The sequence below is a fragment of the Hyla sarda genome, chromosome 2, assembly GCF_029499605.1.
Source record: "Hyla sarda isolate aHylSar1 chromosome 2, aHylSar1.hap1, whole genome shotgun sequence".
In the NCBI taxonomy this organism is placed as follows: Eukaryota; Metazoa; Chordata; class Amphibia; order Anura; family Hylidae; genus Hyla; species Hyla sarda.
Genome location: NC_079190.1, coordinates 49774485 through 49790730, shown reverse-complemented (window position 1 = coordinate 49790730; position 16246 = coordinate 49774485). Strand labels below are relative to the sequence as shown.

General features: G+C 44.1%; 1 protein-coding gene across 6 annotated transcripts in view; it reads right to left on the bottom strand.

Moving 5' to 3' along the window:
* SGCG (sarcoglycan gamma) overlaps positions 1–16246 on the bottom strand; it is a 321504-nt gene that overhangs the window by 41543 nt on the left and 263715 nt on the right. For all 6 annotated transcript variants that reach the window (XM_056561751.1, XM_056561752.1, XM_056561755.1 and 3 more), the window contains exon 5: positions 42–161. In XM_056561751.1, the coding sequence (XP_056417726.1) occupies positions 42–161 (120 nt within the window). The remainder of the gene's footprint in view (positions 1–41; positions 162–16246) is intronic.

Here is a 16246-nt window from a genome sequence, read left to right as displayed (position 1 = left end):
TGGAGCTAAATGAATCCAGAGCCCTATTTTTGTCTTCCTACCTGTGACTCTCAGCTTGTCTGTTCCAACTAGAACTTCTTTTTCATCCACGGAAAACAGCATTTTTCCTTTATCAGAATGTATCTGGAACTGTTGACCAAAGGTTTCTACCAGCCCGGGACCTGAAATACAGAACATGTCATAAATAACAAAAAGTTATTATTTGTAACCTAATAGACAAGGTATTTTTAACCATGGCCAATCATACATCTATCAATATAACACAGTAGATATTCGTATACAATAGTAATAATAGATGCTGGTTTAAAGGGCACCTCCTGGAGGCACATCCCAGAGCGCAGAGGATCACATTTAGTGACTGGGAGTCCTATGTTCAGCTAATTTCTTCTATGGTGCTGCAGGGAAATTGTAGAATTTTAATGTCAATTTTTATCAGCTTTAGCCAATAGCAGGGAAGCCTGAATGAGGAAGGACCAATAAGAATGCGGCAAACTGGATTATTGCCCACAGCCTAAAAATACTAGGGGTGTCCTGAGAACAGGAACCACAGGAGTAAACTTAAACCACCCAGTGTTATTTAGTGGTATATGGTAAGGGGTGTAGCTACACCGGAAAATGATAACAAATGGTAGATGGGGGCCCTGTTGCAAATTTATCATTGGGACTCAAGAGCTTTAAAGGGTTTATCCAGGAAAAAACTTTTTTTTATATATCAACTGGCTCCAGAAAATTAAACAGATTTGTAAATTACTTCTATTTAAAAAAAATCTTAATCCTTTCAGTACTTATGAGCTTCTGGAGTTGAGTTGTTCTTTTTTTGTCTACGTGCTCTCTGATGACACGTGTCTCGGGTACCGCCCAGTTTAGAAGAAAATCCCCAGAGCAAACCTCTTGTAAACCGCGCGGTTCCCGAGACACGTGTCATCAGAGAGCACTTAGACAGAAAAGAACAACTCAACTTCAGAAGCTCATAAGTACTGAAAGGATTAAGATTTTTTAATAGAAGTAATTTACAAATCTGTTTAACTTTCTGGAGCCAGTTGATATATAAAAAAAAGTTTTCTCCTGGATAACCCCTTTAACTTTAATCTCTATAAAGTCGGTTTATTTAAGAGTTGAATTGCAGCAGTATATGGGCATCCTCTGGTGTATTATGGGGGCTGTATATGGCAGTATTATCCTGGCACTGTATGAGAGCTACTGTAGATTTGCAAGAAAAACTGGCTAAAAATGTCAATTGGCATGTCCCACTCTCACCAATGTACTATGCCGCTGGGCTACCTGAGTCTTTGCATCTGGCCCTGCTCCCTCTTGCCATCATACCACTGCTTCAGCTCCTGCCCATATACAGTGATCCCTCAACTTACAATGGCCTCAACATACAATAGTTTCAACATACAATGGTCTTTTCTTGACCATTGTAACTTGAAACCAGACTCAACATACAATGTACGGACAGTCCAGATCTGTGAAATGTGTCAATGACTGAAAGAACCAACCAATCAGAATGGATATTTCACTGGTAAAACCTGTGTTTTCCTAAAGTGTATGCACTGACTGGTGTCTGGTAGCGCCCCCTACAGTACAGGGAGGTATTACATGTTCTGTACTCTTTACCTGTACCAGGGTTAGCTGCTCCTTTGGACACCAGTTGAGGGCGGCTCCATTTTCCTTTTTTAAGGACACTGCGTGTTCTGTACAGGACCCTGAAGAAGCTCCTGTCCTCTACATAGACCAGTGTTTCCCAGAGAGGTTGCCTCCAGCTGTTACAAAACTACAACTCCCAGCATACCCGGACAGCCTTTGGCTGTCCGGGCATGCTGGGAGTTGTAGTTTTGCAACAGCTGGAAGCGCCCAGGTTGGGAAACACTGACATAGACAGTGATTTACAGCTCCCAGCAGATCTTTCTTACTTTTATATGTAAGGATTTGCTTTATCTATATTAGTTATTACTTATTTTTGTTTAATCCTCACTTTTTCCTATTTTTGGATGACATTTTGGTGGCTTCAGAATCAATTACCAGGTTTCCATAGAGTTCTGGTCTCAACATACAATGGTTTCAACATACAATGGTCATCCTGGAACCAATTAATATTGTAATTTGAGGGACCACTGTAGTGCACATGCTCTCTCTTTCTGCCAATTTAAAGACCAGCGCACACCCAAGTTTTGTCTAGAGCCAGTCACCTTCAAGCACTTCCTTTATCAGGCAGTCACGCCGGCTTCTCCTTGACTGACCAATAGGTTCCTAGCGCACCATTGTTCCAAGTAAAGATGTTTCTGTGAAGTGCTCCATATTATGCCTTTGACCTCTGCCTGATTCCCTGTACCATATTACCTCTTAAAGGGGTATTCCAGGAAAAAAACTTTTTTTTTTTTTTTTTATATCAACTGACTCCAGAAAGTTAAACAGATTTGTAAATGACTTCTATTAAAAAAAACTTAATCCTTTCAATAATTATCAGCTGCTGAAGTTGAGTTGTTGTTTTCTGTCTGGCAACAGTGCTCTCTGCTGACATCTCTGCATGTCTCAGGAACTGCACAGAGTAGAAGAGGTTTGCTATGGGAATTTGCTTCTAAACTGGGCGGTTCCCGAGACAGGTGTCATCAGAGAGCACTTAGACAGAAAAAAACAACTCAACTTCAGCAGCTCATAAGTACTGAAAGGATTAAGATTTTTTTTAATAGAAGCAATTTACAAATCTGTTTAACTTTCTGGAGCCAGTTGATATATAAAAAAAAGTTTTTTTTCCTTGATAACCCCTTTAAGTAAAGGCCCCGGACTAAAAATATCTACTATATATATAAATATACACATGCAACTCTAAAAAATAAACCCCAAGGAACTCCCGTACGCCTCACAAAAATAGGAAATATATAAGTAATACCAGCGCTTGAACCACAGGGTAAAAAATAGGGGAAAGTATATATGACGTGCTTACTTTCATGTATCTCCTGCAATGCTATTCAACTGGGATCCTCCAGATGTGTCTAAAAAACATGAATATGAGGAGCTATTTAATTAATAATCTAGTGTTAAGGACAGTAAGTTAATGTAAATAGTGAATATGGGAATTCAGCTCACTTGCAGCGGAGCGACGTTCTGCATCTTCTAGGATTTTCTTAATAAAGTGACTTGTGCAATCTCAAAAGGTGTCCAATATCCACTGGGTATAGATTGTTCGGTATCTACAAGGTCAAAGCAACAGCTATTTAGGGATAAAATACAACAAAATGAGTAAAGCCAATATCACTACACTGGGAGAAACGTTCTGCAGACTCACTTATCTATTGCGATCCTAGGTGCGCTGTGTCTGCTCAAGGTATAAGATTCTCTGTAATATCATAGGATATGTTCACAGGGTGGTCCGATTTGTACTGCAGAAAAGAACAAGCTTAGCTCGTAAAATACTGTTTGTAAGAATAAGGTTATAAACACAATGCCGCAAAAAATGCTATGCTCTAAGTAGTTGTAAGTTGTTTCATTTGTACTCCCAATAGTCTATTATACAGCGCAATGCTCTGCAGAGTTCTTGTGCCATATAGAGTTATCTATAGCGGTACCTGAAAACTATTTTCTGCTGTCTTCATACGTTAGAACTCCACTTCCAAGATTGCTTGCGTGGTTGTGTATATGTCGTAGGATCGGGAGACAGCCCCGGCCGACGGCGTCTCAACCGATCTCCTTACAAGGAATGGAGGAGATTGCATCCCCCACGAAGGTGACAGGCAGGTTACTCAAACGTGTTGGATTTTTTTTGTACTCCTCTGCAACCAATAGTGACGTCACTCACAGGCAAGGAGCGCGATTCCGGAGTTCTAACGGGCAGGAGATCGGTTGAGACGCCGTCGGCCGGGGCTGTCTCCCGATCCTACTACATATACATAACCACGCAAGCAATCTTAGAAGTGGAGTTCTAACGTATAACACAAAAAGAGAAACACAGCCGCACATCCACCATTTGTATTTTGATCTACTTGCTTCTCAGCATAATTTCAAAAACAAACAGGTTGTTAGTATACATTTTGATCAAAAAGTACAAGCCACCTAGTTAGAGTAGGTCCCTAACCTGACACTGGCGTAGCGCCGGGCGGTGACCACTGGCTCCGAGACCCCGTGCCCAATGGGGGGAGCGACCCAGTGGCCAGGCAGCCCCACTACTGCCCGACCAAGCCCCTGGCTCTGAGTTCTAACGTATGAAGACAACGAAAAATAGTATTCAGGTACCACTATAGATAACTCTATACGGCACAAGAACTCTGCAGAGCATTGCGCTGTATAATAGACTATTGGGAGTACAAATGAAACAACTTACAATTACTTAGAGCATAGCATTTTTTGCGGCAATGTGTTTATAACCTTATTCCGACAAACAGTATTTTACGAGCTAAGCTTGTTCTTTTCGGCAGTACAAATCGGACCACCCTGTGAACATATCCTATGATATTACAGAGAATCTTATACCTTGAGCAGACACAGCGCACCTAGGATCGCAATAGATAAGTGAGTCTGCAGAACGTTTCTCCCAGTGTGGTGATATTGGCTTTACTTATTTTGTTGTATTTTATCCCTAAATAGCTGTTGCCGAACAGATACCGAACAATCTATACCCAGTGGATATTGGACACCTTTTGAGATTGCACAAGTCACTTTATTAAGAAAATCCTAGAAGATGCAGAACGTCGCTCCGCTGCAAGTGAGCTGAATTCCCATATTCACTATTTACATTAACTTACTGTCCTTAACACTAGATTATTAATGAAATAGCTCCTCATATTCATGTTTTTTAGACACATCTGGAGGATCCCAGTTGAATAGCATTGCAGGAGATACATGAAAGTAAGCACGTCATATATACTTTCCCCTATTTTCTTACCCTGTGGTTCAAGCGCTGGTATTACTTATATTAAAAATATCTACTGTCCACGCTGAGCTGTCTGCCTGTCCCTAACTACACTAGTATGATGCCAGCCTAAGATCTCTGCTGGTACCTGGACCTCCTCCTGGGTCAGCCATCACTCACATCTTAACCACTCTCAGAAGTTGTTAACCTGTAGCCATCTGTAGGGAAATCCAAATTCCATAAGGGGCATAGAATATTAAAGCCAGGAGGACAACTAAGACAGCGCTCTCGGGAGTGACCCCGAGCCAGTCAGTTGGGTGGCACAGTGGGTCCACACCAGTTGCCTGTTACATGGGGGGAAGGCAAACCCTTCTTTGCCTATTGCTGAAGACACTGGCCCTGTAAATAGGACATATTTTTTAATAAAGGGGAAGTAACAAAAATACTTTTATTAGAATGAACATTTATAGAGATCTGTTTCGATAGTTTCTCTACAGGAATCGTATCACATAACCACCTGCAGACCCTTATATTTCCAAGTCAATTTTGAACATTAAGATAAATGATTTCACCTCTGATATTCCTGGTCGATACCTATTACTTATGTGCTGTAGACATGAAGATTGATACCTAGTTGTTATTTGCCCCAATGTGAAGTATACATGGAGAAGCAGCAATCGGAGGAAGATGTAATAGAAGTTTCTGACAGATATTCATATATTTACAATCATTAATACATTTACACAATACTATGCACCCGGCATTACTCTGTCTTCATACTCAAACCTAAAAGCAACAATGACAAACTCATCCTCAAATCTCATCCTCATATTCCATCCTCATTTCCCAACATGTTCCGTCCTCCTATCCCGTCCTAATTTCCCAACATCATATCCTGTCCTCATATCCCGTCCTCATATCCCCTCCTAATTTCCCAACATCATATCCTGTCCTCATATCCCGTCCTAATTTCCCAACATCATATCCCGTCCTCATATCCCATCCTAATTTCACAACATTATATCCTGTCCTCATATCCCATCCTAATTTCACAACATTATATCCTGTCCTCATATCCCATCCTAATGTCACAACATTATATCCTGTCCTCATATCCCGGCCTCATATCCCATCCTAATTTCACAACATTATATCCTGTCCTCATATCCCATCCTAATGTCACAACATTATATCCTGTCCTCATATCCCGGCCTCATATCCCATCCTAATTTCACAACATCATATCCTGTCCTCATATCCCATCCTCATATCCCGTCCTAATTTCACAACATTATATCCTGTCCTCATATCCCGGCCTCATATTCCAATCTTCCGGGGGGAGTGTGAGCCACATCAGGTAGGAAGTAGTAAGCTATCCCACAATGGTGTCACCCCATTCATCCTTCACTGCCCCCATACAGCAGTGTTTCCCAGGCAGTGTGCATCCAGCTGTTGAAAACCACAGCTCCCAACATGCCTGACGGCCAAACGCTGTCCGTACATGCTGGGAGTTGTAGTTTTGGGGTATCTGTAGACACTCTGCTTGGGAATCTCTGCCATACACACAGCGATGTCGGCCTCCAGCTCAGCTCCTCCCCCTGCTTGTCATGTGATTACAGACTTGTATGGAGGCCTGCTGGGGTCAGAGGAAGGACCAGACTGCAGGAGAACAGTGGATGATGGAATGACAGGCAGGTTACACCGGTAACACTATAAATACTGTGCCCTGACCCCTGCCAATCCTCCACCCCAATTGTGAATTCTAATCCTGTTCTGTTCCATGATTGCATATTAACCCTGTACTGAACATCACTGCATATTATCCCTGTACTGTGACATCACTGTGTGTGTTATCCCTGTACTGTGACATCACTGTGTGTATTATCCCTGTACTATGACATCACTGCGTATTATCCCTGTACTGTGACATCACTGTGTGTATTATCCTTGTACTGTGACATCACTGTGTGTATTATCCCTGTACTGTGACATCACTGTATGTATTATCCCTGTACTGTGACATCACTGTGTGTATTATCCCTGTACTGTGACATCACTGCATATTATCCCTGTACTGTGACATCACTGTGTATATTATCCCTGTACTGTGACATCACTGCATATTATCCCTGTACTGTGACATCACTGCATATTATCCCTGTACTGTGACATCACTGTGTATATTATCCCTGTACTGTGACATCACTGTGTATATTATCCCTGTACTATGACATCACTGTGTGTGTTATCCCTGTACTGTGACATCACTGTGTATATTATCCCTGTATTGTGCCAAGGGACTGGCGCAAGGCGAATGTGGTGCCAATCTTCAAGAAGGGCTCTAGGTCTTCCCCAGGAAACTATAGACCGGTAAGTTTAACGTGCATTGTGGGTAAATTGTTTGAAGGACTTATAAGGGATTACATACAGGAATACATAGGGGATAATTGTATTATAAGTGATAGCCAGCATGGGTTTACTAAGGATAGAAGTTGTCAAACCAATCTAATTTGCTTTTATGAAGAGGTGAGTAGAAGCCTTGACAGAGGAATGGCTGTGGATATAGTGTTTCTGGATTTTGCTAAAGCATTTGATACTGTCCCTCATAGACGTCTGACAGGTAAGTTAAGGTCTTTGGGTTTGGAAATTTTAGTTTGTAACTGGATTGAACACTGGCTCATGGATCGTACCCAGAGAGTGGTGGTCAATGATTCGTACTCTGATTGGTCCCCGGTTATTAGTGGTGTACCCCAAGGTTCAGTACTGGGACCGCTGTTGTTTAATTTATTTATCAATGATATAGAGGATGGTATTAACAGCTCTGTTTCTATCTTTGCAGATGACACCAAGCTTTGTAGCACGGTACAGTCTATAGAGGATGTGCATAAGTTACAAGATGACTTGGATAGACTAAGTGTCTGGGCATCCACTTGGCAAATGAGGTTCAATGTGGATAAATGTAAAGTTATGCATCTGGGTACTAATAACCTGCATGCATCGTATGTCTTAGGGGGGATTAAACTGGCAGAGTCACTGGTAGAGAAGGATCTGGGTGTACTTGTAGATCACAGACTACAGAATAGCATGCAATGTCAGGCTGCTGCTTCCAAAGCCGGCAGGATATTGTCATGTATCAAAAGAGGCATGGACTCAAGGGACAGGGACATAATACTCCCCCTTTATAAAGCATTGGTACGGCCTCACCTGGAATATGCTGTTCAGTTTTGGTCACCTGTCCATAAAAGGGACACTGCGGAGTTGGAAAGGGTGCAGAGACGCGCGACTAAACTAATATGGGGCATGGAACATCTTAGCTATGAGGAGCGATTAAAGGAGTTACAATTGTTTAGTCTTGAGAAGAGACGTTTAAGGGGGGATATGATAAACGTATATAAGTATATTAATGGCCCATACAAAAAATATGGAGAAAAACTGTTCCAGGTTAAACCCCCCCAAAGGACGAGGGGGCACTCCCTCCGTCTGGAGAAAAAAAAGTTTAGTCTCAAGGGGCGACACGCCTTCTTTACCGTGAGGACTGTGAATTTATGGAACGGTCTACCTCAGGAACTGGTCACAGCAGGAACAATTAACAGCTTTAAAACAGGATTAGATACATTCCTGGAACAAAATAAGATTAATGCTTATGAAGAAATATAAAATCTCATCCCTTCCCCAATATCGCGCCACACCCCTACCCCTTAATTCCCTGGTTGAACTTGATGGACATATGTCTTTTTTCGACCGTACTAACTATGTAACTATGTAACTATGTAACTATCACTGTGTGTGTTATCCCTGTACTGTGACATCACTGTGTGTATTATCCCTGTACTGTGACATCACTGTGTGTATTATCCCTGTACTGTGACATCACTATGTGTATTATCCCTGTACTGTGACATCACTGCATATTATCCCTGTACTGGGACATCACTGTGTGTATTATCCCTGTACTGTGACATCACTGTGTGTATTATCCTGTACTGTGAAATCCCTGCGTATTATACCTGTACTGTGACATCACTGTGTGTATTATGCCTGTACTGTGACATCACTGTGTGTATTATCCCTGTACTGTGACATCACTATGTGTATTATCCCTGTACTGTGACATCAATGTGCGTATTATCCCTGTACTGTGACATCACTGCATATTATCCCTGTACTGTGAAATCACTGTGTGTATTATCCCTGTACTGTGACATCACTGTGTGTATTATCCCTGTACTGTGACATCACAGCGTAGTATCTCTGTACAGTGAATCCACTGCATATTATCCCTGTGCTGTGAAATCACTGAGTATTATCCCTGTACTGTGAAATCACTGCGTATTATCCCTGTACTGTGACATCACTGTGTATTATCTCTGTACGGTGACATCACTGTGTGTATTATCCCTGTACTGTGAAATCACTGCGTATTATCCCTGTACTGTGACATCACTGTGTATTATCTCTGTACGGTGACATCACTGTGTATTATCCCTGTACTGTGACATCACTGTGTATTATCTCTGTACGGTGACATCGCTGTGTGTATTATCCCTGTACTGTGACATCACTGTGTATTATCTCTGTACGGTGACATTACTGTGTGTATTATCCCTGTACTGTGACATCATTGGGTGTATTATCCCTGTACTGTGACATCCCTATGTGTATTATCCCTGTACTGTGACATCACTGCGTTATATCCCTGTACTGTGACATCACTGTGTGTATTATCCCTGTACTGTGACATCACTGTGTATTATCCCTGTACTGTGACATCACTGTGTATATTATCCCTGTACTGTGACATCATTAGGTGTATTATCCCTGTACTGTGACATCACTATATGTATTATCCCTGTACTGTGACGTCACTGTGTGTATTATCCCTGTACAGTGACATCACTGTGTGTATTATCCCTGTACAGTGACATCACTGTGTATTTTCCCTGTACTGTGACATCACTGTGTGTCTTATCCCTGTACTGTGACATCACTGTGTGTATTATTCCGTGTATGGTGACATCACTGTGTGCATTATCCATGTACGGTGACATCATTAGGTGTATTATCCCTGTACTGTGACATCACTGCATATTATCCATGTACTGTAAAATCACTGTGTATTATCCCTGTACTGTGACATCACTGCATATTATCCCTGTACCGTAACATCACTGCATACTATCCCTGTATGCTGACAGCACTGCGTATTATCCCTGTATTGTGACATCATTGGGTGTATTATCCCTATACTGTGACATCACTGTGTATTATCCCTGTACTGTGACATCACTGCGTATTATCCCTGTACTGTGACATCACTGTGTGTATTATCCCTGTACTGTGACATTACTGTGTATTATCCCTGTACTGTGACATCACTGTGTGTATTATCCCTGTACTGTGACATCACTGTGTATATTATCCCTGTACTGTGACATCATTGGGTGTATTATCCCTGTACTGTGACATCACTATATGTATTTTCCCTGTACTGTGACGTCACTGTGTGTATTATCCCTGTACAGTGACATCACTGTGTGTATTATCCCTGTACAGTGACATCACTGTGTATTTTCCCTGTACTGTGACATCACTGTGTGTCTTATCCCTGTACTGTGACATCACTGTGTGTATTATTCTGTGTATGGTGTCATCACTGTGTGCATTATCCATGTACGGTGACATCATTATGTGTATTATCCCTGTACTGTGACATCACTGCATATTATCCATGTACTGTAAAATCACTGTGTATTATCCCTGTACTGTGACATCACTGCATATTATCCCTGTACCGTAACATCACTCCATACTATCCCTGTATGCTGACAGCACTGCGTATTATCCCTGTATTGTGACATCATTGGGTGTATTATCCCTATACTGTGACATCACTGTGTATTATTCCTGTACTGTGACATCACTGTGTATTATCCCTGTACTGTGACATCACTTGTTGTATTATCTCTGTACTGTGACATCACTGTATATATTATCCCTGTACTGTGAAATCACTGCATATTATCCCTGTACTGTGACATCACTGGTGTATTATCCCTGTACTGTGACATCATTCAGTGTATTATCCCTGTACTGTGACATCAGTCAATGTATTATCGCTGTACTGTGACATCACTGGGCATTGCTATATTTTATATGTAGGGGGCACAGGACCGGGGGCATTATTACTATATGTGAGGGGCACTGAGCGTTCTGCATTTCAGAGGTATGGTGTATATTATAAAGGAATTTCTGTCATGGTACAGTTTTTATGCGCCACAATATGTTGCGCTATTGTATTCAGAGGGCGCACTGTATGGCAAGGTTATATTCAGAGGCACAGTGTGGAATAGTATTAAATTCAAATAGCACAGTGTGTGGTGGTATTTTATTTAGAGAGTGCAGTGTATGTTAGTATTATACACAGAGGATACAATGTGTGGCAGTATTATGTTCAGAGGGTACAGTGTGGTAGTATTATATAGAGAGGATATAATGTGTGGCAGTATTCTATTCAGAAGGCACAGTGTGTGGTAATGTTATATGCAGAGGATACAATGTGTGGCAGTGTTATACTCAGAGGGTACAGTGTGCGGTAATATGTTCAGAGGGCATAGTATGTGGTAGTATTATATTCAGAGGGCACAGTGTGTGATAGTATTATATTCAGAAGGTACAGTGTGTGGTAGTATTACATTCAGAAGGTACAGTGTGTGGTAGTATCATATTGAGAGAGTGTAGTGTGTGCCAGGTTTATATTGAGAGAGCACAGTGTGTGGCAGGGTTATATTCAGAGAGCGCAGCATGTGGCAGTATTATATTCACAGAATACAGTATCTGGCACTATTATATTCAGAGGATACAGTGTCTGGCAGTATTATATTCACAGAATACAGTGTCTGGCAGTATTATATTCAGAGGATACAGTGTCTGGCAGTATTATATTCACAGAATACAGTGTCTGGCAGTATTATATTCAGAGGATACAGTGTCTGGCAGTATTATATTCAGTGTCTGGCAGTATTATATTCAGAGGATACAGTGCCTGGCAGTATTATATTTACAGAATACAGTGTCTGGCAGTATTATATTCAGAGGATACAGTGCCTGGCAGTATTATATTTACAGAATACAGTGTCTGGCAGTATTATATTCAGAGGATATAGTGTCTGGCAGTATTATATTCACAGAATACAGTGTCTGGCAGTATTATATTCAGAGGATACTGTTATGATTCGGCTAGCTGGATGTGGATCCACTGTGTCAGCGAGGGATTGGCGTGGACCATGTCGGTGGACCGGTTCTAGGGTTGCTACTGGTTTTCCCCAGAGCCCGCCGCAAAGCAACCAGGTCGTATCCACCGGCAACGGCTAAACCTCGCTGACTGCTGAGAAGGCGTGGGACAGAAGGACTAGACAGAGGCAAGGTCAGACGTAGCAGAAAGTCGGGGCAGGCGGCAAGGTTCGTAGTCAATGAGGATAGCAGAAGATCTGGAACACAGGTTTTGGACAACACTAACGCTTTCTCTGGCACAAGGCAACAAGATCCGGCAAGGAAGTGAAGGGGAAGTGAGGTAATATGGACAGGGAGCAGGTGGAAGCTAATTAGACTGATTGGGCCAGGCACCAATCACTGGTGCACTGGCCCTTTAAATCTTAGAGAGCTGTCGCGCGCGCGCGCGCGCCCTAGAGAGCGGAGCCGCGCGCGCCAGAACATGACAGCTGGGGACCGGGATGAGTAAGTGGCTTGGGATGCGATTCGTGAATGTCAGTGCAGCGCTCCCGGTCAGCGGGTCTGACCGGGGCGCTGCAGAGAGGAGAACGACGCGAGCGCTCCGGGGAGGAGCAGGGACCCGGAGCGCTCGGCGTAACAGTACCCCCCCCCCCTTAGGTCTCCCCCTCTTTTTGTCTCCTTGTCCCTTCAAATGAAAAGAGAACATAGGGGGCGCCTCTTGAGTTTCCTTTCGGAACAAAAAGTCCTGGGTAGCTACACCAGCGGCAGGTAGTTCAGAAGAAGTGGGAATGGGGAGGGGGGGCAGAGGGTGAAGCTTGTCATGGGGCAGAGTGTCACCAGGACGGGGGCTATGAGGAGGCACTGCACAGTCCTGATAGGCCTTGGGGAGACCAGGCACAGGAGGAGACACTGAGGCCCGACAGACGGGACTGGGAGCAGACGTGAGGCATTTCTTGCGGCAAGCAGGACCCCAATTCTTGATCTCCCAGGTGGTCCAGTCAAGGGTGGGAGAATGATGCTGGAGCCATGGCAGACCGAGGAGGACTTCAGAGGTGCAGTTGGGCAGGACGAAAAATTCAATTTTCTCGTGATGCAGTCCAATGCTCATAAGCAAGGGCTCTGTGCGGTAACGCACAGTGCAGTCCAACTTAACTCCGTTGAACGTAGTAATGTAGAGCGGCTTGACGAGACGGGTCACCGGGATGCAGAAGCTATTCACCAAAGAGGCCAGAATAAAATTTCCAGAAGAACCAGAGTCCAAGAAGGCCACGGCTGAGAAGGAGGAGTTGGCAGAAGGAGAAATCCGCACGGGCACAGTGAGATGTGAAGAAGCAGACTTTGTACCAAGAGACGCCACACCCACGTGAGCTGGGTGCGTGCGTGCGTTTCCCAGACGTGGAGGACGAATAGGGCAATCCACCAAGAAATGTTTGGTACTAGCGTAGTACAGACATACATTTTTATCCCTACGGCGAGTCCTCTCTTCATGGGTCAGGCGAGACCGATCCACTTGCATAGCCTCCTCGGCGGGAGGCACAGGGGTAGATTGCAAAGGATACTGTGGGAGAGGTGCCCAGAGATCAAGGTCTTTTTCCTGGCGGAGCTCCTGGTGTCTTTCAGAAAAACGCATGTCAATGCGGGTGGCCAAATGTATAAGTTCTTGCAGGTTGGCAGGAATCTCTCGTGCGGCCAGCACATCCTTGATGTTACTGGATAGGCCTTTTTTAAAGGTTGCGCAGAGAGCCTCGTTATTCCAAGATAATTCGGAGGCGAGAGTACGAAATTGGATGGCGTACTCGCCTACTGAAGAATTACCCTGGACGAGGTTCAGCAGGGCAGTTTCGGCAGAAGAAGCTCGGGCTGGTTCCTCGAAGACACTACGGACTTCAGCGAAGAAGGACTGGACTGTGGCTGTGGCAGGACCATTGCGGTCCCAGAGCGGTGTGGCCCAAGACAAGGCCTTTCCAGACAGAAGACTCACTACGAACGCCACCTTAGACCGTTCTGTAGGAAATTGGTCTGACAACATCTCCATATGTAGGGAACATTGAGACAAGAAGCCACGGCAGAGTCTAGAGTCCCCATCAAATTTGTCCGACAGGGACAAGCGGAGGCTAGGAGCGGCCACTCGCTGCGGAGGAGGTGCAGGAGCTGGCGGAGGAGATGGTTGCTGCTGTAGCAGTGGCAGAAGTTGCTGTAACATGGCGGTCAACTGCGACAGCTGCTGTCCTTGTTGGGCAATTTGCTGCGATTGCTGGGCGACCACCGTGGGTAGGTCAGCGAGACTTGGCAGCGGCACCTCAGCGGGATCCATGGCCGGATCTACTGTTATGATTCGGCTAGCTGGATGTGGATCCACTGTGTCAGCGAGGGATTGGTGTGGACCGTGTTGGTGGACCGGTTCTAGGGTTGCTACTGGTTTTCACCAGAGCCCGCCGCAAAGCGGGATGGTCTTGCTGCGGCGGTAGCAACCAGGTCGTATCCACCGGCAACGGCTAAACCTCGCTGACTGCTGAGAAGGCGTGGGACAGAAGGACTAGACAGAGGCAAGGTCAGACGTAGCAGAAGGTCGGGGAAGGCGGCAAGGTTCGTAGTCAATGAGGATAGCAGAAGATCTGGAACACAGGCTTTGGACAACACTAACGCTTTCTCTGGCACAAGGCAACAAGATTCGGCAAAGAAGTGAAGGGGAAGTGAGGTAATATGGACAGGGAGCACGTGGAAGCTAATTAGACTGATTGGGCCAGGCACCAATCACTGGTGCACTGGCCCTTTAAATCTTAGAGAGCTGGCGCTCGCGCGCCCTAGAGAGCGGTGCCACGCGCGCCAGAACATGACAGCTGGGGACCGGGACGGGTAAGTGGCTTGGGATGCGATTCGCGAGCGGGCGCGTCCCGCTATGCGAATCGCATCCCCATCGTGAATGTCAGTGCAGCGCTCCCGGTCAGCGGGTCTGACCGGGGCGCTGCAGAGAGGAGAACGATGCGAGCGCTCCGGGGAGGAGCAGGGACCCGGAGCGCTCGGCGTAACAGATACAGTGTCTGGCACTATTATATTCAGAGGATACAGTGTCTGGCAGTATTATATTCAGAGGATACAGTGTCTAGTAGTATTATATTTACAGAATACAGTGTCTGGCAGTATTATATTCAGAGGATACAGTGTCTGGCAGTATTATATTCACAGAATACAGTGTCTGGCAGTATTATATTCAGAGGATACAGTGTCTGGCAGTATTATATTCACAGGATACAGTGTCTGGCAGTATTATGTTCAGAGGATACAGTGTCTGGTAGTATTATATTCAGAGGATACAGCATCTGGCAGCGTTATATTAATTATCATTTTCATATAGAGGATCAGACTCCGCTGACATAGTGAGGAGCCATCTGGGCGTCAAGTTCTACAGAGAGAAGTTTTAATTGGAACAAGTCATGGCGGTATGTACCGGCTAAATTAGATAAGAAAAGACTATAGAGAATGTTGATGATAATTAAAGAAAAAGTAATCTTATAAAAAGAATGAATAATCTTTGTAATTGTAAATTTAAAATAAAGTTAATTAAAAAAAAAGGAAAGACTATAGAGAAGACGTCACCTGTAGTCACTGATAGATATCATGCTGTATTCTGCCTGATTGCGTCCCATCAGCACTGAACTCACTTGTACATTTTGCAGTTATATTTAGAGAAACAACTCCTCCCAGCATTCCCTTATCACTGTTTATATCATACTGGGAGCTGTAGTTTCACATGGTTAAAACATATTTAGCACTTTTCCCTTACTTAGCAATTGGTATATTTGATTATTATAGTTGAAGTAATTTTCTGCAGCACTCTACACCACAAACGTCCATCACGCCAAGTAGGGAACCTGTTTAAAATTTGAAACCCCCTGCTACTGCTGTCACCTGAGCCCCACCTCAGCTTAGAACATAGAGTGGCCTAATACATCCGTGCTGTGGCTGTAACGCTCCTCATTTGCGCTTGTGTTCCCTGGCCTGAAGTAGCATCAGCTGACAGCCAATAAGACTAACCCCTCCCTCAAACCCCAATGCGTGGAGCAAAATTTTGTATAGTCATGAAACATTAAGTGGCCTTGCCCCTTGACCCCTCATTTTTGTGGCTCCGCCCACAGCAACACCCCGGATCTTTTGGAGACCCAGCAACGC